This window comes from Anopheles funestus, chromosome 3RL, assembly GCF_943734845.2.
Source record: "Anopheles funestus chromosome 3RL, idAnoFuneDA-416_04, whole genome shotgun sequence".
Classification (NCBI taxonomy): domain Eukaryota; kingdom Metazoa; phylum Arthropoda; class Insecta; order Diptera; family Culicidae; genus Anopheles; species Anopheles funestus.
The window spans coordinates 35861618-35885641 of record NC_064599.1 but is presented as its reverse complement, the minus strand read 5'-3'; the positions used below and the strand labels follow the sequence as shown (position 1 = coordinate 35885641).

General features: G+C 41.6%; 1 protein-coding gene, 1 long non-coding RNA gene and 1 pseudogene across 6 annotated transcripts in view; 2 read left to right on the top strand and 1 right to left on the bottom strand.

Moving 5' to 3' along the window:
* The window catches only part of LOC125767592 (protein still life, isoform SIF type 1), a 92900-nt gene extending 74040 nt beyond the window's left edge, over positions 1-18860 (top strand). For 3 of the 5 annotated variants that reach the window (XM_049434330.1, XM_049434329.1, XM_049434328.1), the window contains 15 exons: positions 43-654; positions 730-916; positions 997-1111; positions 1210-1361; positions 1524-1837; positions 1922-2116; positions 2193-2301; positions 2395-2712; positions 2884-3041; positions 3138-3325; positions 4452-4623; positions 4702-4888; positions 4992-5142; positions 5237-5340; positions 13531-18860. In XM_049434330.1, the coding sequence (XP_049290287.1) occupies positions 43-654; positions 730-916; positions 997-1111; positions 1210-1361; positions 1524-1837; positions 1922-2116; positions 2193-2301; positions 2395-2712; positions 2884-3041; positions 3138-3325; positions 4452-4623; positions 4702-4888; positions 4992-5142; positions 5237-5340; positions 13531-13610 (3042 nt within the window). In that variant the 3' untranslated portion in view covers positions 13611-18860. Of the gene's footprint in view, positions 1-42; positions 655-729; positions 917-996; positions 1112-1209; positions 1362-1505; positions 1838-1921; positions 2117-2192; positions 2302-2394; positions 2716-2883; positions 3042-3137; positions 3326-4451; positions 4624-4701; positions 4889-4991; positions 5143-5236; positions 5341-13530 lie in introns of all 5 variants that reach the window. The other 2 variants (XM_049434327.1, XM_049434326.1) reach the window with 2 other exon arrangements.
* Positions 18861-21062: 2202 nt separating this feature from the next.
* LOC125769409 (uncharacterized) lies at positions 21063-22077 on the top strand (annotated as a pseudogene).
* Positions 22078-22882: 805 nt separating this feature from the next.
* On the bottom strand, positions 22883-23738 carry LOC125769413 (uncharacterized). Its single transcript, XR_007419060.1, has 2 exons — positions 23608-23738; positions 22883-23371 (listed from the first exon to the last, which is right to left on the bottom strand). It is a non-coding gene; the product is annotated as an uncharacterized LOC125769413 (long non-coding RNA).
* Positions 23739-24024: the final 286 nt, after the last annotated feature.

The following is a 24024-nucleotide window of genomic DNA, read 5'->3' as shown; positions in this document are numbered from 1 at the left end:
CATTTACAAATAATGTAAAAAAAAATCTCGCCATACACACAGGATCACAAGCTCAAGCACATGGCTGATCTGCAGCAGAGCGTTGTCACCGATGCGGACACACGTCACCAGATCCAGCAGCAGATCCTTCAGTGGGAGGAAAATCTCGAACGTCTGCACTGCGAACAGTTCCGTCTGCGCTGCTACATGGCTTCGCTGCAGAACGGCGAGCTTCCGAATCCGAAGTCGCTGCTAACGCACGTATCACGTCCCACGAAGAATACGCTCAACAAGCTCGGTGTCTTTACGGTTTCGTCGTTCCACGCGTTCATCTGCGCCCGGTCCCCTTCGCTGCTGAACAATCTGCTAGCGGGCCGTGGTGCAACCAAACGGCGGCCACCGATACTGTCGCGGTCGAACAGTGGTTCCAGCCGGCGCTCGATGCAAATCAACTCGCGCGATGAGCCGGAAAAGAGCTATAAGGTCGCGTTGCCGGAAAACACCTTCGCTACGGTGTATCTGCGCGAGGGTATGTCGGTGGAGGAGTTTCTGGCCAGTGCGTGCAGTCGCAAAAATTTGAATCCGATGGAACACTTTGTGCGGGTGAAGAAGCGCCGGGATATGGAAGATCACAACTACTTTGTTCCTCACAGAAATGATTTGATTGAAACATATGTAAGTATACGGGTTGTATGAGATGTCAGGAAAAAAACACCTTCCGATTTACGCATTCTCATGTTTCCCTTCCAGCTACACACCCATGAGGTAGTGGAAGTGTGCGCAAAAATTTTATATCAAGTAGAACTACAACGAACAACGCTCGAGCAAATGTGGGGCTTCTCGGTGGAGGCGGAACTGATCGAGAACGCTGACCGGCAGGACGAGCTCTGCTGCTACGTGAGCCGTGTCGAAGACAAGAGTGTTGCCATGCAGAACGGTACGTATCTGGACGCTGCACGCTCGGCTAACGAAACACTCACGAACCTGTCTTATCTTACTGATCGGCTTTCGCTTTAGGTGTCATTAAAGGTGATGAAATAATTGTGATAAACGGTGCAATCGTTTCCGACCTGGACATGATGTACTTGGAAAGTGTGCTTCAGGAAGAACAAGCCTTATGCATGATGATGAGGTAAGCACTTCTACCTTTTTTCTATCTAATTCTTTCCTCCATTTTTTGCTTGTCCAACGTTGTGACCTTCGTACAACTTTGCATTTATCTTTCACCAGATCTTCCCGCACGGAACCACCGGATCTGGTCGGCATCATGCGCTCTACCGACGATATCATCGAATCGCTGGTGTGTCCTCCACCACCATCGGATCCACCGGTTATCAGCGAGGAGATGATATCAGGCCTAATCGTTCCCGCACCAGGTTGGCGTAAGTATCGATCGCAAAAAAACGATTTCATTGCCTCCGATTGTCGCCTTGCTCGCTAGTCGCTGCAAACCGATGCGTTTGCATTTTATTTACGCCAAATCACATCACCTACCTGTTTTGTCTTCTGTCAAATGACGTTCAAAGGACGTTCGTGTATTGCAGGCAAAGAGGTCTATTCGCCCGAGGTTGAAAGCTCTCCAGCACCTTCCTCCAACGATCCGCATCTGTTGGCGATGGATCGCTCAAAACCATCGTCACGTACCAGTAGCTTCGAGATTGAGAATCTGCTCAAGTCCGCTGAACAGGTAACTGGGTTCTGCCGGTCACCGCAGGAAACGCGTAAATCTAGCCCAACGGGTTCGGTCGCCTCATCCGTGTCGAACGTCATGCTGACACCATCACGTCAACTAACCGATGCCGAGAAGCTTCGCAAGGTTATTCTCGAACTGGTCGATACCGAGAAATCGTATGTTAAGGTGAGTGTCCTTTAAGAAAAATGCTCTTCCAAGGGGATTTTTTTCTATTTTATTTTAATTTCGTCCCTATTTGCATTCGAATAGCATCTGAACAATCTGCTGGAGTACTATCTGGAGCCGCTGAAACGTGAAACATTCCTGTCGAATGCCGAAATTACCGCCCTGTTCGGCAATATCCAAGAGATTGTTACATTCCAGCGCCAGTTCCTGAACAACCTCGAGGAAGCGCTAGATCTTGAGCCCGACTTCCATCAGCTGGAGCATCCTAGTCAGTTTAAGGTAAATCAAAAAGGTCACTCTTATCTATTTTCCCAGTCCTTTCATTATTCGTATATTTTACAACCTTGTCCATTAGAATGTACTGTTTGCCATTGGATCTGCATTTTTGTACTACGTTAACCACTTCAAGCTATACTCATCCTTCTGTGCCAGTCACAGCAAGGCACAGAAAGTGTTGCATCCAAGTAAGTTTTCCATGATCCATCTTGCGGAAATGTCACACACCTTCTACATTGACTCCACTTTTGCCTATTTCCTAACCTGTCTTCTAAAAACAGACGAAGGCAATCAAGCACTGCAGGAGTTCTTGGCCGCCAGAAATCCTAAGCAACAGCACAGCAGCACTCTCGAGTCATTCCTCATCAAACCGATACAGCGCATTCTAAAATATCCGCTGCTACTGCAACAGCTGCGCAATCTTACCGACCCGAATGCGGCCGAACATCTGCATCTGGTCGAAGCACTCAAGGGTATGGAAAAGGTGGCGGAACACATCAACGAAATGCAGCGCATCCACGAAGAGTACGGTGCGATCTTTGATCATCTCTTCCGCCAGCATCAGAAATCCTGCAAGCAACCGATCGATCTCAGCCCTGGTAGTATGGACACAAACTGTCCCCTATTAAATAAACTTTCCCTCAGATTGGCTTTCGTTAGCATTCTTTTGTTGGTTTCGTTTTACTTTATTCAACCATTCATCCTTTATTTGTTGTTGGCATTATAACAGATCTACAATTTTGCCCTCTCTTACCCACCAAACGACCTAGGTGATCTGCTCTACTATGGTGGCGTCGAGTGGCTTAACATCAGTGATTTCCTCGGCAAGATCAAGAAGGGTCTCGAGCTGCACGCCATGTGCTTCGTCTTCAAGTCGGCTGTGGTGTTCCTGTGTAAGGAACGTTTGCGCCAGAAGAAAAAACTCATGGTACGTACCACGATGTTCCCCTTTCGAAATCAGCTAAAAGGAGAAAATAAAGAAACACTCCTAATTCGACGCGATATTTTTTTCTTTTCGATGCAGGGTGTTTCGAGCAAGAATGCTACGAACGAGGTAGAAATCATCCGCTATCAGGTGCTGATACCGGTCACCGAGGTACAGGTAAGGGCTTCCTCCGCCAAGGACATGGACTCACACTTCCTCTGGGAGCTGATACACCTTCGATCCCAACTCCAACGCCGATCGGAGAAAGTCTACGTACTATCGAACAGGTAAGCGCTTCCTAATCTCCTAAACTGGCGTTGGGCAGCGTACACATACAGCGAGCTCGTGAAAGTTTCTCATTCGATGGATGGAAAGTTTCAATCACACATTCAACCAGGTTGAACGGAAAGAAACCTCATCCGTAACGGGACGAAAAACAATTTCAGCGTCTCGTCGGATAAAAGCATAGATTTTTTCGCCACCCCATTCCCAAGACAAACACGTACACATATGCACTTAAGCTGCTGGCGGTACACTTTCCTCAGTGCCGAACCATGTGCACGGAATAACAGAAATCTATTAATTTAAATCGGATTACGATGCTTCTCATCCTTATGCACCGGCATACAATGCAGCGAAGGTAAGCGGGTTCCTTAACCGGGTCGCCCTTCCTATCGCTTTGCAAGGACACAATCGTACACTCTGTTGCAAAATCTTCGCTCATCGCCTGGGAAAAGTTTTCAATCCAGTTGTACCATGTTTTCCTACACTGTAAACTCGACTAGAAGAAAGGACTGGTAAAAGTGCACCCATGCACTGCTTTGCCAAGATCGATGCATTACATGGAGCTTTCCCTTTTCATTCGCTTCGGTTCGCTACCGTACCCGCAATTTTTGCGGATTAGCAGGGAAGCTTTTTAAGTTAACGTAATAGCTCTCGAACGAAACGATGATTGAAGAAAACAACTTCACTTCACTATTTTTGTTTTCCTCACCCGCCCGGTACCGTTTCAGTAATTGACATTCGTTGCTCGATTCAACTCATCGTAGACACAAACATCATTTTATCCTGCTCCTAATGAAAAACACACCAAGCAAGGATGAAGAAAACCGTTAAAAGACATTCAAAGAAGCTAAAAGGGATTCAGTGCAGGGATTCGACGATTGTTTCACTCGTCTCGGTTGGTATTGGATGAAGGTTTCGTTTATGCCTCTACCAAGATGTTGCGGGATTTTAAAGAAAACTGAAGAAAAAAAACTACTTTACCACAGCGTACCAACAAAACCGTTTACGTACTAACCTAACTTCCTTCCATCGAATGAACGTTCAGCATTCCAGCATGTTTGCTATTGCTTATCCGGAATTTATTTATTCAACCTACTCACACATACACACATACCGTCCCATCCACAGTACCGCCGAGTTTCGTAACGCGTTCCTCAAGACAATCCGACAGATCATACGGGAAAGCGTTCGCAACATGTCGATACCGTCGCTCAAGAGTATGGGCGGCAGTACGAACTCGATGACGGGCGTCGGAAATTCCTCCGGAAATTCGCAAACTCTCGAGCGACCGAAGCAGCAGGTTTGTTTCGCAAAACTTTCTCCTTCCTGTACGAGGGTGTAAAGTTTTTTATCGTAACTTTCCTCCATTTTGCTGTAGCCACAGATCATGCAGGGGTCTCAGACGCTTGGCAAGCCGAAGAAATCCAAGATCAATCAGCGTCACTCGTCTGGAAATATCGACTACGATAATACGACCTCGGGCAGCCAGGAAGCGGATGATCCACCGGTACCACAGTACAGTGGTCAGTTCCGTATGCGCAGCAAGACGGTGGGCGATGTCGGAGGTAAGAAGACCAGCATCACTCAAGGAAAACAAACTGTTGTAATGTTTTGTTTCGGTTTTTTTTTCTTTGTTTTTGTGGTCCAATCTTCCTATCCCCTATGTAGAGCAAGTTGCTGCATGCAGACGAAACATGAGCGAGCGCGAACAGGAAAAACCGGATCCCGGTACCAAATCGGAAGGGGAGGATGATTCGCAACAGGGCACGGTTAAACCGAAATCATCCCTAGGCAAAACACCGAATCACCTAACGCTGAGGTAAGTGTTTTATCTCACCAAACGACATACGAAACTTTACTTTTGAACTAATGCGATAAAACATTTCGACCCTCCCGCTTCTCGTTCTTCACAGCACCACCTCGACGCTATCTGTGGGCAGCACCGGCAGCCAGGCGCGCCTGATACAGTCGTCACATCCGCCGGCCACCTACCATCCGGTGCTGATGAAGGATCTAGGTAAGCGACTTTCTCCCAGTAGCGATAAGAGTGTTGTAGAGATGTTTGAACCGACGAACGGCCCAAGCGCCACCGAGAAGCGACCGAACCAAACCGACCAAGCGGACAATGCAATGGATAAGCATCTCAAGAACCTCAATCTCGACAGTCTGATAGAGACGGACATAGTAGAGTACATGGAGAATCTTAAGGAAAAGCATCTAGAAAGCGAACAGACCGTACAGGGTAGTGACAGCACACCTCCAACACATGCCGGTAGTGTTACACCGGCAATAGTTGCCTCACCGCCACCACTAGCACGCTCACCTCCGACCTCCTCCGACACTACGGCATCATCACAGACACAACTGACAACCACACAGCTCACAGCCACAGCAACATCCCCGCCCCATATTTCCTACACCCCATCCCCGAAGAAATCCCACCACCCCGACGTACCGCAATCGTTGAAGACCGATTCCACCGACCACCCAGTCACTCGTCCACAGGACATGTCATCCAGTTCCGGTTCGGGCAAAAGCGATGACAGCTGCTCGGAACATACGGGTGAGAAACCGTCACCCACGGGCGTTACGAAAGAACGGCTTAGCTCTTCCGAGGGTGACGGTAGTTCTCATCCAGAGCAGCGCTACACGCTGAGTGCATCATCGGCGAACTCGTCGCCAGATGGTACGTTGAGTCCGAAGTTGGAGAAAACCAAATCGCCCAAGCGCATGAAGTCGGTAGAGCGCGAAAAGAGCCCAATACGTATCATCAAGATTAAGTCTCCGCGCAATAGTATCGATATCGAGCGACACGTGCGTATCGAGAAGAGTCCCGACAGGGCAAGACGTGCTTCCAGCCCAAGTGCTGCTGTTGCTGCTGCTTCTGGTAATGGGGGTGCTACTACATCCGGCAAAAAGGCATCCGAAGGTGGTATACTAAAGAAGAAGCAACCGAACGGTGGAGCTATCGTCGGTGGAATATTGAAACGTTCCTCCAGTCCCTCCGTTGGTAGCAAACCATCGGAAAGTTCTGACAGTACCGCGTCAAAAACGGACGCTAACTTATCCTCCGACTATGAGCAATATCAAACCGCTACGGGTAATCGGTGCTATCTCTCGCTATCCACCGAGTATCTTGGCGTCGAGAAGGACTATCCACATATCTATCAGAATACCCGCGAAGAGAAGGTGCGTCGGGCGAAGCGAAGTGCATCCGTCGGCAGTACCGAACGGATGCGCTCGATCGAGGGATACGAATCGTCCTGTGGGTACTCGCCAAACACTAGCTTTGACGCTTCCTCGGTGGAGGGAAGCAAAAAGCGCTACAGCATCTCCTCGGAACGTTCCAACAATGACTACCGGAAGTCGTACAGTCGCTCCAGCTCCCCACTCAACGTGTACAGCCGGGATGTTTCACCGAACCGATGTTATGCACGTGGTCTCTCTCCACAAACTTCCCTGACGCGAGGACTTTCCCTATCGCCCCAATCTTCGTTCAAAGGAATATCACCCCAGAGTTCGTTCAGCAGAGGTCCTTCACCGCAGCGTGGCTATAATAGCCGTGGTCCGTCTCCACAACGTTCCGGACATACGAGCCGTGGTGCTTCGCCGATGCGCGGTGGATACTATCGAGGAAGTACCTCACCACACAGCTATGGACGTGGCTTATCGCCCCAGCAAAGCTACAGTAGCCGTGGTCCATCACCAACCCGTGGCAGCTATCCCCGAGGATTGTCTCCACAGCGCCGTGGAAGTCGCCATTACTCGCCGCCGAAAGATCACCACCGTGGAGGGGTATCGCCCCAACGATTCTACAGCCGTGTACCATCCCCCGAGCGGCACTATGAGCGTCCGCGCGGTCCAATGCCAATTCCGAAAAGTCATAGCCGGGGTGCCTCACCACAGCGCACGTACCGCTTAACGCCCTCGCGCTCCATTGATAGTTCCTCCTTCTTAGATTACGATCAAAACCCGAACCTTCACTACGCTCGTATCGAGCATGATCGGCGCGCTTACCAGCAGCAGCATCAGCAGCAGCATCAGCAGCAACACCAACACCATCTGCAACAGCAGCAGTACGCTTCCCAGTCGCACGCTTCTTGTATGGAGTGCATCATGCAGGACATGAAGCCTCCATAGCAAAAAGCCCGCGCACGGCAGAGTCGTGCGCGGAAGAAATCATCCCGGGCCCGACTGTACCATCAGGCAAGCTTCGATAAATCACCCTCGTTCGATCACGATGAAATTCACGTTTAAGCTTATTTTTTATTAAATCAAGGGTGCAACATAGCTCAAAATGGAAATGATACAAAAAGGAAATGGAAATTTAAAAAAACCCCTGGAATCTGGCAATATACATAAGCAGTGCATGATAGACACTACACAACAACCCATACAAAACGGCTAAACCAATCCCTTCTGTTCCATCCACGCAACGTAATCTCCTATGGCTTTGTAGCAGTAAAATCAAAAACTTAAATTAATCAAAACAGTAACCACGAGAGTGAGTGAATCAACCGGTGTACCACACACTGGTAGCAAAACAGCAGATCAAAAAATCCACAACAAAAAAGATAAATAGATTACTACATTACCATTACTACATATACATAAATATTACCCACAATACAGTTTGGAACGATCCAAACTGATACATTAACCTCAGCATGTAGCAGCAATAAGTACAGCAGAAGAGTGTGAAGAAATGTAATCAAAACACTGTCACCAAATCAAAACCACTACTACCCTGAGCATACTAACTTCGCTGGATTCGGTACCATTTCAACCGTAAGCCGTGTGTGGATTCGGACCATCCATGATATCCATCTTGCGTTACTATTACCACCTGACCGAAGAGAGAGAAAGTTGAAGCGAGTCATTCAAATTTGTTTCAAAAGTGACACTAGTTTCACACTACACGTCCCTACTTTAGCACATTCTAATGTCCCTTCCACCCAGTGAACGATGAACTGACATTCGACGAGGGTTCATGCACATTAGGCAAGGAAGACCCCTTGCCAGATGGGGTTAAATATTCAAATTTGCAACAAGTAAACCACTCCATTTCGCGCCTTTTAGCTTTGCGTGTCAGTGGACAATCTGTTTTCCTCATCCTCACCAAACACCATACCATTCCACGGCTCGTGTCCATGCCATCCAGGCACCAGGCAACCAAATGAAACGATGCGAAAGCTGCCTATCTCCCGGTCTGTCTCCCCACTTGTTCTGCACAGCAACCCCGGGCGGGTAATACGTTTCCAAAATTAAATTACCGGCAAACCGCAAGCTTGCTGTACGGGAAGTTCTTGTTGTGCTAACCTTGGACAGAGACTGGCTTTGGATTGTAGAGATGGCGAGAGAAAATCGAATGACCACGGAAACTTTCCCCGTAACTGGGACTCAGGAATTCAATTACGGGCTGCAACGAAACCGCAACCGCCCCGATCGACTGTCGACGATTGACTCATGGTGGGTCGCCTCTGTCGGTGCTACCATCCATACTTGACACGTTGTTTTTCCCTTCCTGACTACTGTTCCCAAATTATTACCCTGTTCCTTGTCCGATAAAAAACACACACATACACACTCACAATCCCAAACGTATGTTTAGGGATGATCCTTGTTGTGTTGTTTTAAGTTCCTTGTTTAGCTCACACTCAAATCATCCCGGCCCCTTGATATGTACCGAAACGAACGAAACAAACGCTAACAAAAACCGTGAACAACAGGATAAGGTGAAGGTAGAATACTTTAGGGAAAATCCAATGACTAATACGTATACGTACCCATATATACATGCATACACAGACACAGACACACATACACCATATATTATCGCAACAGAATACAAGTGCAGCCCGTGTTAACCAAAATATCTCATAATCAAGTACTACCGCTATACAGCACCATACAGCATATACACAATCTTATCGTAGTGTGAAAGTTTCCCTCTCCTGAGATGTACTGCAAATAGAGCAATAGAGATGCAAGTCAATAAGGAATCATTGTAACCGAACAACAACAACAACAACAACAAAAATCAAACAAAACTAACAAAAGCAAGCAAACGTACACAATATCTAGGGAAAGTGTTAGCCAACCAATATTCATACTAATATATATACATACACAAGGTAACAATTGTAATACAGGTGAGTTTATACAAGATAATGAAGTGTAACAAAACGAAGTAAAAACAAACCATAACGCGCTCTTATAGCCAATACCGTGTTAATGTAGGAAGTAGAATACCATAAGAAGGTAACATCAAAATTAAATCAACGTACTTAACGTAGTCAAACAATAATAGTAAAGTTGTGCAACCCTGAAAACGAACAACAAAAACAACAAGAACCCAAAAAAATAGAACCCTTCTCCCTAAAAGGAACGATGGCCGAGGAATTGAACCGATGGATGTGGATGATGCCAGTAAGCCAGTGCCATCATCTCCCGTCTGTACAATGAGGTGATTTTCAAGGTACTTCTTTTCAGTTCCACCAAAATGATCCTTCGATGCCTTTTTTGGGTCACATATTACATATAGGGAAGCGAGACGGGATAAATAACAACGCCAACAGGCGGCGCCAACAGATTGCTCTTAGAGTTAGTACTCGCTGGTGCGCGACCTACATCGCTAGTGACGTCAGTCAACGAGCGTACGAGAATATTCTATGAAAATGTTGTGATTTTGTGCCAATTATCTTATAAGCCAGGGCGATACATTCCGATATATTGATTACCGGTATTTGATATGATAAAAAAAGTGAAACGATTTTAATACTAAGCGAAGGCAACGCAACGCGCATGCTAACGCGCATGCCGATGTTTAATGCATCCCGTTGCGCAGTATCACACGTAACCTTAGTTTAGAGGATAGTTTCTTCTACACTTTCAATAATACACTTAGGGTGCCCGATTCGTATGTTTCGATCGTTAGTAAACATTTTTCTTATAACTTTATATAGCAAAACAAAAAAAAGTACCGTTGTGGAAAAATGATGGTTGTTGTTGCAAGACTTTAACAAAACTAAAAGCAGTAAACAATACGACAATCGGTTAGAACACGCGTTCCCCTACGTGCTCGTTCGTTGTTAGGCTGTTCAAGTGCCACAAGGTAAAATGCGTCACCGATCCGTAATGGTGAACTTTCATTTAGCGAGCGTTACAGTTTTGCGTTACCAGTTTGTTACGTTTGATGTAACGTACTATGATCGTAATCTTTATGACCCGTTGTTTTTTTTTGTTTTTACTTGTTGTGTGGAATTAATTTCTAGTTTCGATATCTATTTGAGTCGTATTTTAGTCGACTCTAATGAAATGAAAAAAAGAAACATGGCGCCTGAAACGAAACCATTAATGGGCGATAGCGTTATTATGATAGTTAATACTTAAGAACAGCGAAAACAACGTTTTATAAAAGTACTCCTTACTCCATTAAAGACATCGTAAAGTTAGATAGACCCGTTAACGATACGTTCACTGATTCCGCTTCGTTTTCTCACCATTTGCAACAAAACGAACGATTTCGCCGATTTAAAGCTTCATGCACCTAGCTGCTGTACCGGAAAATTTTAAGCCAAAAAAAAAAAACAATTGCACTGATTATCTTTAACTTAAACTATGAATACTATATAATGTACATGAGCACTGTCTGTCTCTCTCATTCTCTTTCTCCCTCACACACACACACGTGCGGTCGTATGCGCGAGCAAAAAAGGATACCAAAACCGTTTAACATTTAAAACAAATATATCTTATGAGAAATTCTATTTTTCTACAATGCATCTTTTATCGCTTGGACGGTTAGAACGCGTGGACGAAGTCAAACTGGCAGTTTAGGTAGTGGTGATGGTGGTGGAATGCTAGCTAGAATTTTAACGAAAGCATGGAATTAAATTATGAACAATTTGTTACACTTTTCGCTGACACACAATCCATACCGGCGCCGGGTGTTACGTAGCCGTGATAAAGGAACTAGGTTGAAAGGATGTTTTAGTTAGTTAGGCAACGAGAGTTTTTCATATTGCTGTTAGACTATTTTCGCTTTTAGTCAACTAAGTACGAACTTTCGAAATGGAACGAAGGCACGCTAATGCGTTGTTACTATTTTTCTCGTTTTCCATCTGCATCCCATCCCGAATGGTACGAAGTCTTTTAACGATAGCATCCCTTTTCTAGTGTCAGCACAGTTGAACGTTGTGCGGAATACGATTTTAAACACGAATACATTTTACAGTAACACTTACTACGAGCCATACGCTCCTCGCTAGGTGCTAGTATTGCATGGTATTGTAATACGACAAGACATGGACAAGGAAGAACAAATTACACAAACACATACCCACACGCGCGAACGAAACATGTTAAGCTAATGATGCGAGATGAGACTAATGTAGCTGCATACGGTTGACTCTTCGCAATGACGTAACAAACTGAACAACAACACTAGAAAAATAGATAAAAAAACGAGAGAAAGAGAGCTATAAGTAAGCAGAAACCGATGCCCACAGCCTTACATGCAGCTTCATGCTGTTTGGAACCGAAACGACTGTTATTTGCCGAACTAGAAAACACTCAAACCTTCCCCCCGTTAACTTTAGCCATTAGCAGAGTAGTTGTATACGTGGCGAATGTACCCTGACTGACAGCTTTGCAGCAGCAGTAGTCGTCCTAGCAAATGTCAAATCCTACCATAACCTCACTAGTACACCCCAAAACACTGAGCCAGCCCAAAAACAACCGGTAATACTGATGTACCAATGCCCAATGTAACGAAATGTAGTGCTGTGTGTTTGTTTTCCCCTGTCTGCTGCTGAGAGTCAGTCTAACGTTACGAGACCTGTTTTTTTCTATTAAATTTGAACGAAAATTTTTAAAAGCCATTTAGCCAAACAGTACCATAAAACCGAACTAACGTACGAGGGTTCTTGCACGAAAGTGTCCTATGGTTAACACACCTGTATTACGTACCTACCGTTAGCTCCTTCTGGTTCCATCCTAACAGAATTGGCTGTCCTCTAATGCAGTCCTTCTGCCTCGCTACTTTTGTTGTATCTATTAAACAATATTTTCCCATTTTATATGTTTTATATGAGTGACAGTTTTTTTCAATCTTTTTTTTTATTGAAATTCTTATTTAGTGAAGTTGTGTAAAATACTTTATTTAATTTTAGATTTTAGAACAATAGTGCTACACTAGTACATTTTTAGTATACCAAATAGTTTTTTTAATAGACTGATCAATACATGACTGTACTTGCCTTAATTGTAAAAAACAAAAACAAAAACAAAACAAAACATATTTAGCAAAACAATAGCTAAACCACTGTTTCCAATCCCAATGCACACGTTAATGTGCAAACTAGATCGTAACCCTAGCGAACCTAGCGTTATGTAGCATTATTCACTAAAAATTACTTGATGCAGTATAAAGTACTTCTTTTGACATTTCACATCAAACTTAGCCAAATATAGATCACCACATTTCAAAACTTCCCCCATCAGCAAAGTGTGCGTGTATGTGTATGCGTGTGTGTACAATACTCACTGCTTAGCAAGCCACCAAGCAAAACAAGCATACGAGCTGAAGGTGAGCAATGGTTACTTCAATCTTTGCTAAAATATAGAAATTTACCTTTTTAACCCTGTAGCCCACTACCGTTTACTACTTCCCTGTTATTTTGCTTCCATTCGGTGATGAATCGATACCGATCGTAATTTGTTGATTTTTTTTAACTTCTTTGTGAGTTTTTATTTTTTGTACCATAGTTAATAAGTAATTTGTTATTCATTTTCTTTCAAACAACTTTTTCATTCATTTTATTCATTAAATTCACTCTACCAATTTTTAAGAACCTGCTGGTCGTTTCGTTAAACTTTCCTCTACCAATATTAAAGACCTTTAACCCATTTCCCGCAACTATTCTACTGTAGGTTTTAAGTTAAGTTAGCTGAAATTGGATGTATACAAATTTGAAAAAAAAGTACTAAATTGAACAACACAAAACCAAAAAGAAATAAATATATATCAACACAAGTAAAGAAGCGAAAGCTTCCAATGATTTGATTTAAAAAGAATGTAAAAAAAAAACAACAACCAAACCAATACAAAACAACAACCAAATCAAAATCAAACCTACTCTTATAAACACAACCATTCGAACAATGTCATTAAATCTGGCCATTTGTTTTTCTTTTTTAATTGTAGGATCCCCGGTGTGGAAGCCTAGAGACATGATTAGTTTAAGTGACGCCCCGTCGACATCACGTAAAGATGAAAGTAAATAAACTTTTCTCGTTACTCAACCCATCTTTCGAAGCAAAAAAAAAAACCATGCAAAACATGCCAATGATCCAAAACCAAAACGGAAAAACCATTACAAGAAATCCATTCCTTTTCCTCCGTTTTTCCATATCCCTTCGTTACCCCCGCCCTTGCATTGCAACATCCTGATTGAGTATTTGGGCTTAAGCGTAAGACTCGAATTGTTTGCGAGTTCCATGGCAGCACACTCAAAGGATCGCAGCTCAAATCGGTTGGAATGATAGAGAGATAGAGAGCAATAGCATGCGGACACTGTCACGTGACGGATTGCAATTTGTAACGCAATCGGTAACGGATTGCGAAAGGCTTTAGGTAGAGTGCGAACGTTGGCAGAATTGTGCAGAATACTGACGTTAGAGGGGAGGTGCGCAAAATAAAACTGTACCGCAAGATGAAACTACTGCATCTGGCACGATGTGTGCGCACGTAGCCATTTTTAAGTACTACAAATAGCCGAGATTCTTGGAAGAGTTAAGAGTAGAAGAGATGAAGAGTTGGAAATTCCCGCCACAAAGATGTAACACGAAAACAGTTGGACGCGAAGCATAATGGTAGGTGAATATCACTGATTCTCTGAGCAGATTAAGTTCGACGGTGATGGTTATTGTAATAATCATTGCCATCGAATAGAAGCAAAACGACAGCAGTTGATAGTGTGTTTTCTTACCATATTAAGAGATCAATCCAAACGGAATGGACATGACGTGGTCGCCGTGCCCTAACACACAACTTGAACTCAATTGCAAATCTAGTACACTTCCTAAGTAAACGGTGTCTCTTATAGATACGACCGTTTCCAGCTATCATTCTCTTTTTTATAAGGACACAGAAATGTAACAACAAAAACGAAGAGTTCATCGACCTCTACACTCAAACACCTGAGACCTAAGGACGCAAAAGAGATATCAACTGAACAGTGTTAGACACAGCAATCCAATCTCACTAGGGAACGGGTCATTAAAAAAAACGATTGTCACACCTCCCCATCGTACGTACGTCAAGCAAATGTGGCACACTGCTGGCAACCAATTCTTTGTTAAGCGAACCAATAGTGAGATGGGTTTAAACATCGTGAACGTGTGAGGAGGCCTGGACGAGGGCCAAAAGTAGTCAAAAGAAACAAAGCAAAAACACAGCGAGTAAAACCAAGAGAAAATCCATAAACGTGTTTGTATTAGCGATAATGGAACGATAATGAGCAGCGTTGATCTATAGAAACATAGTGCATGAATTATCTTGCAAATTGCGATAGAAAAGAAATTACTGTTTCACACGGCACTCACCCACAAAACACCCACACAAAACTTCTCACGGACGAACGAGGACAAGCAGAAATATGAAATGAAACAAACAAACAAACAAACAAACAGAACATTAGTAAGCATTACACTAGACACCAAGCAACATGAAATTAACACAAACACACTTTCATTAGCATGACTAAACACTAAAACCAGACATGACAAAACCATTACGTGCTAAGGTGAGAATGAACGTCAACACGGAAGATACTTTTGTGTGGGGAAAATGATAAAGCGCCGAACATACCGTTGATAGTGTGTGTGTTCGTGTGTTACGAGAAGAAGAAAAAAATGGGAAGAAAAGTGAAATTGTTTAGAGTTTGTTTTACCTTTTCGATCATTTTTAATCCTAAACCAATAGAATATAAAAATATAAAACCTGTATAATCGAGTGAAAGAATGACTAGACTTCGGATTGAGAAGCTAGCGTATGCAAGCGGCTTACAAATGAAATACCACTGCAGAAACAAACAGGCAGAATAGTAATTAAAAACTACACAAACTAAACACACACACACATACCTTTCACGAATACAAAAAAAACTCCCCGTAGGACATAAAATAACAAACAAAAACATTACACTCTCTATCGCAACCTAAAACTAAAAACGCTGATTCGTTGTGCGTAACGAAGTGCGTACAACGTTTTACTTAGTGTGTTTCTGTTGTCTGTTTGTGGTGTTTGCGCAAACAGGGCATGTCTTACTATCTGCACGAATGGAGCTCACATTCTCAACCCGTACACTTGCCGTACACTTGCTCTTTGTTATATCTTCCTGCTGGTCGAGGATCGATCACAGCAGGGTAAAGCAATGACGAACTGATCGTACTGAATCACAAATCGTTACAAAAATTAACGATAAACAAATAGCAGCGTAAACAACCATTCGTTAATGGCTGTAAGATGATTGTGTGTACGTGCAACAAATGGGAAAGAAAAAAAGAAACACACACACAGAAGTAAAATGTAAGTGTTAGGAAGCCAAAATTAAGAACACTCAACACACAACAGCAACATCAACAAAACGTACATGTACGATGGAAAAGGGAATTGAATTTTATAACAAACCAAAATAAATTTAAAAAAATTAAGCCAAACTAACAGGTAGCAATGAAACTAAAACAAAACATACATAAAAACACATACACACAAACACACACCAGCGCAAATTCATACTTACACGTAAACATACCAGAAGAGGAGAAGTAGCAAAAAAAAAATACACGAACTGTAAAAGCTCGCAAAAAAAACCCCGAACAACAAACAAATCGATCCGAATTAGAAATGCAAATACAAAAATGTCGAAAAGAAAAACAATGAAAATTTAAACGAATCATAAAGCAGCAAACAGAAAAGGTAAAGAACAACATGAAAACAAAACCCTACAAACAATATAACAAGAAAAATCTATACAAAATTACTAAAACACTACTAAAACTATTAAAATACTAATGATTATTATGATTACCACACATTCCCAATCATGTACACACACGACATACAATACATTGCACACGAATGAAGCAACTACAGAAAAGAACCCTACATTCACACACGCACACGTATTGCAAAGTGTAGACGATTACAAGATAACAACACTAACGTGATACATGCTAATATAGAACGGTACGGCACGTTTTTTTATATTTTTGATTTGTTTTTTTTTTAACTTTTTTTGAAGTTGCGTTTACTGTTGTGTGTTTTGATTTCTTTCATCATTCATTTCTCTTGTTCTTTTTTTTTTGTTATTCTTTTTTACTTATCTCAGAATGATAGTAATTGCATTTTTTGCTTTCGCTAACTAAAACAATAAACAAACTATAAATGTTTAATTTTATGATTTCGGTTAAGAAGTCTGTAAAATTTTCCGTTACAAACCACTGTTCCCATTGCACCTTGGAGCAATCCGAAGTAAAAAAAAAACGAAAAACACATAAAAATACAAAACACACACTAACAATTAAGATATTTGCAAAACTACACATACTTAGAACAATGCAACACAAAACGTTGACAGTTGATAGAAATATATTAGTTAAATAAACAGGTAAATCATGACCGATAGTCAGGGATGGATTACCAAGCAACGGTACGAGTTGTTGCGCAATTCCAACCAACATGCCATTTCCGCATTCCCACATGCAACGGCATTAGGATTTTAATACACACAAGACGTTTCATATCGATGATGTTTCATCGCTAGATGCATGCACAATGCAAAACAACAAATGAATGAAAGGAGAAAAAATCCAAAAAAAAATCAAAACCAACGTTACAGCACATCGGCAATCGATTTGGTTCTGTTGTTCAGTGTGTTCGTGTGTGTGTTTGTATTGATTGAGTTGGGAGCCTTAATGAGATTAACGAGGTACGATCGTTTATGGCACGATCGTACAAAACCCAATTTCATGGAGCAGAAGAAAAAAAAGAAGAAGAAGCGTGCGGTAGGACAAGATGATGTTCCTTTCGGTTGAGTGAAGATCCTTGCTGATCGTTATGGTGAGTGAAAGTGAAAGCTCTTCCACGTTTTTCTCACACCGAAATTAAAGCGAACGACGTTGTTCTGTTTTATCGTGCCCGTATTAGTTGTTTCCATACATACATACGTACCCATAAGTACCTATTCAGACTTCTTCGAAATGCGACACTCTAGTCTAACGATGCAAACACTCAAAAAGGAACCACATCTCTTACATTAAAACCCTGTGCCAATTATTGATAAGATTACTAGCGATGATACACGGAAGTACGAAGCCAAAGGGAGTTAAACCGGCACGATCAGTAGATCACGTTCGTGCATCCACAAACGTTGTTTTGCAGAAGACACAAACAAAGGAAGCAAATATACACATGCATACAAAAAACACACACATGCAGACACAAACACACATATTACATAAAACACACGCAAGACGAATTTCCTATAAAGAAAAGACAACAACTCATAAGAGAGAGAGAGAGAAAGAGCGATAATGAAAGCGAGATAGTATGGTAGAGACGGAGTAAAAGAAAACACCTAGCAAAAAGTGAGTGAAATCCGCAAAAAAAAAACTGTTCTTTGTATACTTCCCGTTTTTCTGTCCGTACTTTTGTTGACGACATAAGCGTTGATATACTAAAACAACAACAAAAAAAAACAACTAAAAACTAAAAAATACTCATTTTACCCGCAAAACTAACTATAAGCGCCGGAACTTTCCGGCACCCTAGCAAACAATCCTCGAACACGAAGCAAGAAAGCGAACATGAGCGGCGAAGTAAAGCAAAAGTCTAGCTAGTCGGCAAAAAAGAAAACAAAAAGATGTGAAAACGAAAACAAACAAACGAAGAAAAAAATAAACCAAAAAAAACATACGATCCTAGCAATGAACATTCTACATCGTAACAATGAAACATGTGCTGACAGACAAAGGCAAAACAGTGGCGAACGAGAGCGAACAGTGCACAGCAGTGTAGGTAAAGATGAACGTCAGGAAAGGATGATAACATAAGCTCCAAAAGTGGCCGCGCACATGTGGAACGTACACAGGCACGGCTAACACAGTTTCCTGACAGTTTCTTGAGTTGGATTTTGTACTCCTTTGGAAATGTCTAAGTATTCAATAAAGATAATGTAAACACACGTACACGTACACAAAGGTAAAAAAAAAACAACATTAAGAAATACACTCACACTCACATGGACACACTTAATACACACTTACGCACAACCCATCAGAGAGAAAGTGGCTAACAATGCTACAGAAGAAAACTAAACAAAAGGAAACAATGGGTTAAAACGAAATAGAGCAAAAAAAAGGTAAACAAACAAAATGGTTGCAATACCATACAGTGCAGCATTATGAAACACACACTCAAACAAAACCAACAACAACAAACAAAAAAACAATGTTCTGAAGTCGTTAAGAATATTTGTCGATTATACGTGTTTTTTTTTCTAATTTAAAGTTAAAAATGAAAGAAAAGTTGCGATTTATTTTACGTGCAAGGTAAGTTAAGATAGTACGATATATGTAGTACAAAACTTTTAAAATTAAAGCGACTGTCGCGCACACGAAAGTGTCTTTCGGAGCAGCAGCTTAAGACAGGCACAGTACACGCCGACTTAAGCACAATAATAAAACGCACCAACTGGATCTTGGCAAATAAGCCCTTCCTTAGTTTATTCAATTGAATATATACTCTAAAAATGCTGACCGTCGTCGATCAGCATATTCTTCTTAGCCTATGTTTTTTCATTAACTTATTAAACCAGCGGGCATCGCTGGCGCGTAGCATAACGTAGCTAGTCAGCATTTATTGACCTAGCAACGCTTTGTTTTAAGCCTAAATTGTCCTCAGCGAAAGCGACTTAATAAATTTACGTTACCAACTGTTACTATTTCCACCACCTCACCCATTATTCACGTTGCGTTACAATGTATAACGCACGATGCGTCATCGTCACACGGCAAGCTAAGGAACGCAATGAACACATTCCCCTATGCGTTGATGCGCCAACAATTTCATTCACGTGCGCATACGCAATCCACAGCACTAACAAAGCGCTGCAAAAGCTTTGTGCGTGCATTTATCGCCATATTTATAAGACTAGAGCAACGCTACTCCAGCAGTGTCATACGCACATCAGCAGTCCGCGAGAGCTTGTTTGTTTGTATCAACAGTGAAAAAAAACCTCCAAAAGCATGCACGTTACCTTTGGAGTAGTTGCTATGGTAGCGTTTCTGTTTACCATTTCGGTGCCATCGGGCGAAGGTAAAACAAAGATAAACATGTTTTTAAATTAGACAATTTAATTTAATTGGTTTTGCATTGTATTTCCATTTAATGTTGTGTTTAGCTTCCTGTGTTCATCCATATCCAACGGTGACATGTGGTGAGAATGAAGAATACCAGCATTGTGGTACGGCCTGTCAACTGACATGCGCCAATATGGATACTATTCAAAACTGCACCAAGCAATGTGTAGTCGGTTGCTTCTGTAAGGAGGGATACGTGCGAAACGACAAGAACAAGTGCATTCGTAGATGTTTGTGTCCGAAACAATACAATTATTGAAACGAAATATATGGAATTATATGATATTTACTTGATACAATCTGTTTCTTCTATTATTAATCTTATTATGGATACATTTTGATACTTATCTATTAAAACAGAAAGTTTTTCGAAATTATTTCTTTATTTTCAGCAGGGAAAGTTTTCTTTTTGGAAGCATTTTGCAAACTTCACGGATACTACGAGGGTTCCAAGTTTTTTGTTATTTTTCTTTTCTGTTCTACATTAAAAGATCAATTTTTTACTTTTGTTTTCTTTTTTGAATTACTACTATATTATTGTCTATTTCTTCTTTATATTTTGGTGTTATGTTTTTAGCCAATTTTTATATGATATAGGTTCAAGCCGTTCCTTATGAATAAAAACAGTAATTTTTATGATTACTTTTCCTAAAACTGTTTCTATTATTCATTTCGAAATGAAATGATAAATAATCTACGTAGAACCTACTTAACTAACGTCAAAAATTACAACGATTTTTGAAAAGATAAGCTTTAAATTGCATTTGATAATGTTTTGGCCAGCTGACATAACATTCAAGCAAATTATATTGCATTCAAATATCTTTATTAGGTGTTCTTTATCACCATTTGAAATCAGTACATTAATTGTAATGCATACTCTTGCTTTTAATTATCTTCAATGGCACTTTTGCAATAACCAGTTAACAAGTGCTTCGATCACAAAATATGAAAAAAGGTTCGGAAACTTACAACAAAAAAGGTTTGGAATTTAATAAAAAGTACATTAAGATCTCAAGAAACTGTTAGAAAGACGAATAGAAGAAGGAGATAGAAGAAATAGAAGAATTCTAAAAGATAAATTATCTCGTTATAAAATGATCGTTTGAACTTAAAAATTGGAAAAATAAAAACCCCAAATTTGACGCACATTTGAATAAACCTAACATTGTGTTGGCAATATAGGGTTTACTGGATCCAAGAAAATGAAGTATACATTTTTAATTGAAATATTAACAAATCAAAATGAGATTATAAACATTGTAAATATTTTGTTTTCATGAAAAAAAAGGTTCCTCACACAAACCACTTCTTCCAAGAGTCGTCCCGTAGCTTTTCGGAATATCTTTTTCCGTATGGAATTCTTATGCCAGGAATGAAGTTTTACGGGTCCAAGACCCAGTTATAAAAATGCGTCCATAATGCAGCTAGCTTGTCCATCCGCGATCACTGTATGCTCGATCACCGTACACAAAGACCTTGTTGTAGCGCAGCTTTGCAGATTCCACAATTTTATCACGTATCTGCATAGTTTTTCGATGATCTTCCAGTGCGAACCATATCTTTGTTTGCGCAACTATATAATCAGCTTCGTTGAAGCAACGTAAAATCATTCCAGTACTATCCAGCATAGTTACATCAACCATTCGCCTTTCATTGTATCAATACAATACCGTGACGATGAAACCTGTTTCGATGATCGCTTGTTTGATTGTGCTGATCTTATCGCTCCAGAACGTACTATGTGGTAAGTAATGCGTCCGTGAAAAATGAAAAAAGTGATAAAAAAGAAACAATTATATTCCCATCTCCACAGCTTGCCCTTACGCGCATCCATATGCATCCAAGTATCCTATGCAATGTGGACCGAACGAGGAATATCAAGAATGTGGTACAAGTTGTCCTAAAACCTGCGGGGACGAAAAAGACAAAGTTTGCACCTTGCAGTGTGTTCCAGGGTGCTTCTGTAAGCCCGGATTCGTACGCGAATCTGAGCATGGCAAATGCATCCCGGAATGTGAATGTCCATGCTATTAGCACTGTCGCTACAACAATCGACCAACATTAAACTGGATCATTCAAATAAAAAGATTTTCTAGCACACAGCAAAGCTTCTCATTTATTTTTATCATTTAAAGCTTAAAAATAACAGTTAAGGAAGTTCGAGATTCCGAAACACAGCATTTACCGGAACAGTACTGCACATGGAATATGAAAAAGACAGAATTAGAAAAATGTAGATCAATCTTGACTTTATTCACTAAAAGCACCGGGCGCCTCCATTCGCTTGAAACTGGGGAATTTTACTCGTTGACCATTTGTAGCTTTCCTTGCTGGATAAATAAACCATTTTGATGGATAGCCAGTCTTCCATGTGAGAGGAACGACTTGGATTGGATTTGAAGAAGCTGTTTTTTGTGTGACTAACGAGACTACATCCCTTAATACCATTATGTAGTGGATTTGGGCGCCCGGATAATGGATCCGGGAGAAAAAAAATACCTTATTGAACGTCCATCATTGGTTCTTTACGCCTTGACTTTATTCATCATTGTAGCCCTTCAGTAAAACCTGCTGAGGCACAAGTATTTCAGTTAAAATGTTCATCAAAGTGTGTATAGTATCGTCCCGGTTTTAATGGTAAAACAACTGGGCGCCTCCACGCACAACAATCTGATACAGAAAAATAATAACAATTTAACAATAAAATTAAAAACGAAACAACAGGAAAGTAAAGAGCTCTCCATCACATCTTTGCAGACTCTGCACAAATTGGCTTATTATTATTTGTGTGAACGAAGTTAACGAAGTTGTGTTGACCTTTATTTCTCGTAAAGTAATATCTACTATCCTATGCTAAGCAACTAACAACTCCCTATTAAGAGTTTCAATAAAAACAAGCATAACATTTACTCAAGGTGGGTTGAGTTTAAGGGATACAACCGGTCCGTGTATATGGTAGCGGCACCGACTTTTACACGGCAGAACCTTCTATTAAATCACATCCGAATCGTTCCCCCGTACGCAGGACTGACTATGCTGCTATGGGTAAATAAGAAAATCGAGGAAACCCAGAAAACGTAGGCCAAAACATATAATTACGCGGGTCGTCCCGTAATTATTATAAAAAAAAATTTTATTATAATTGTTAAGACTCCGCATAAGCCTATCACCAACGTCTACGAGATACAATTGAGAAATAAGCCACTGTTTGTTCCTAACCTCTGCCTTATATAGCCCTAGCCGATGATTCTATCTCCTTTGCTATCAGTTGAGGGGGAACTCCGATATAACCGCATTCCACGATGGTGGCTTCCGTTGGGGTGATCGCGATGTTGGGGGAGACTTCTAGCTTCTACGGATGTCTCTGCATTCCACAACAGTAACTTCCTTTAGGGTTGATCGCGATGTTGGGGGAGACTTGTAGCTTCTAGGGATGTCTCCACATTCCACGACGGTTATTTCCTGTAGGGTGATCGCGATGTTGAGGGAGTTCTGTTATCGCGGATGTAGCTGCATTCCACACATTATCCCTCTCGATGTGTGAAGGTCTTTCCAAGGAGGGGCTCACGGTGTTGGGGTCGATCGATAGTGCTGGTGACTCATGATACCCAATCATGTAACTATATATTGTGGATGCAATTAATAAGGGCACAAGAAGATCATATTGAACACATCATATTGAACAGATTGTTGAAGACTGTCACAGCTGCAACTATATCAGTATGCTTCAGATGACGTCAAATTCGTCAATGAAGGAGCTGGTTGTTCTATTTAATAAATGGTTCCTTCATTGATCTCTTGAAGAAGTATATGTAAGAATTAATTTTATTACTTAAAGATACCGCTGTACTCGTACCGCGGTATAAAAGAAAGAGAATTATAAAAACGTGAACTCGAAGTAAGCGGGGTTGATTGATCGCGATAACGCAGCGGTGGTTAGACGTGTTCGTAGTGCTCTGCACGCTCTAAGTCTTGTTAAAATAAATCGTTGTAAGCTGGTTTAGAAGGGTGCAAACTTAAGTCACGCATAATTACCCATTGCTGAAGATGATTCCAGCTCTGTATGCCCAGTTTACAGCAAAGAACGAACCATACGAACCGTGATTTGTTCAGTACTTTTTTTTTGTTGCTCGGTTAGAACGGCCTGGCCGTATCAAGACTTATTTTATCACGAAGCAGGATAGTCAGTCCATGCTACGGGGGGACGGTCCGGATGGGATTTGAACCTGGTCCTGCCGTGTGGACGGGCGCCGTTTATCACATGCACCACCGG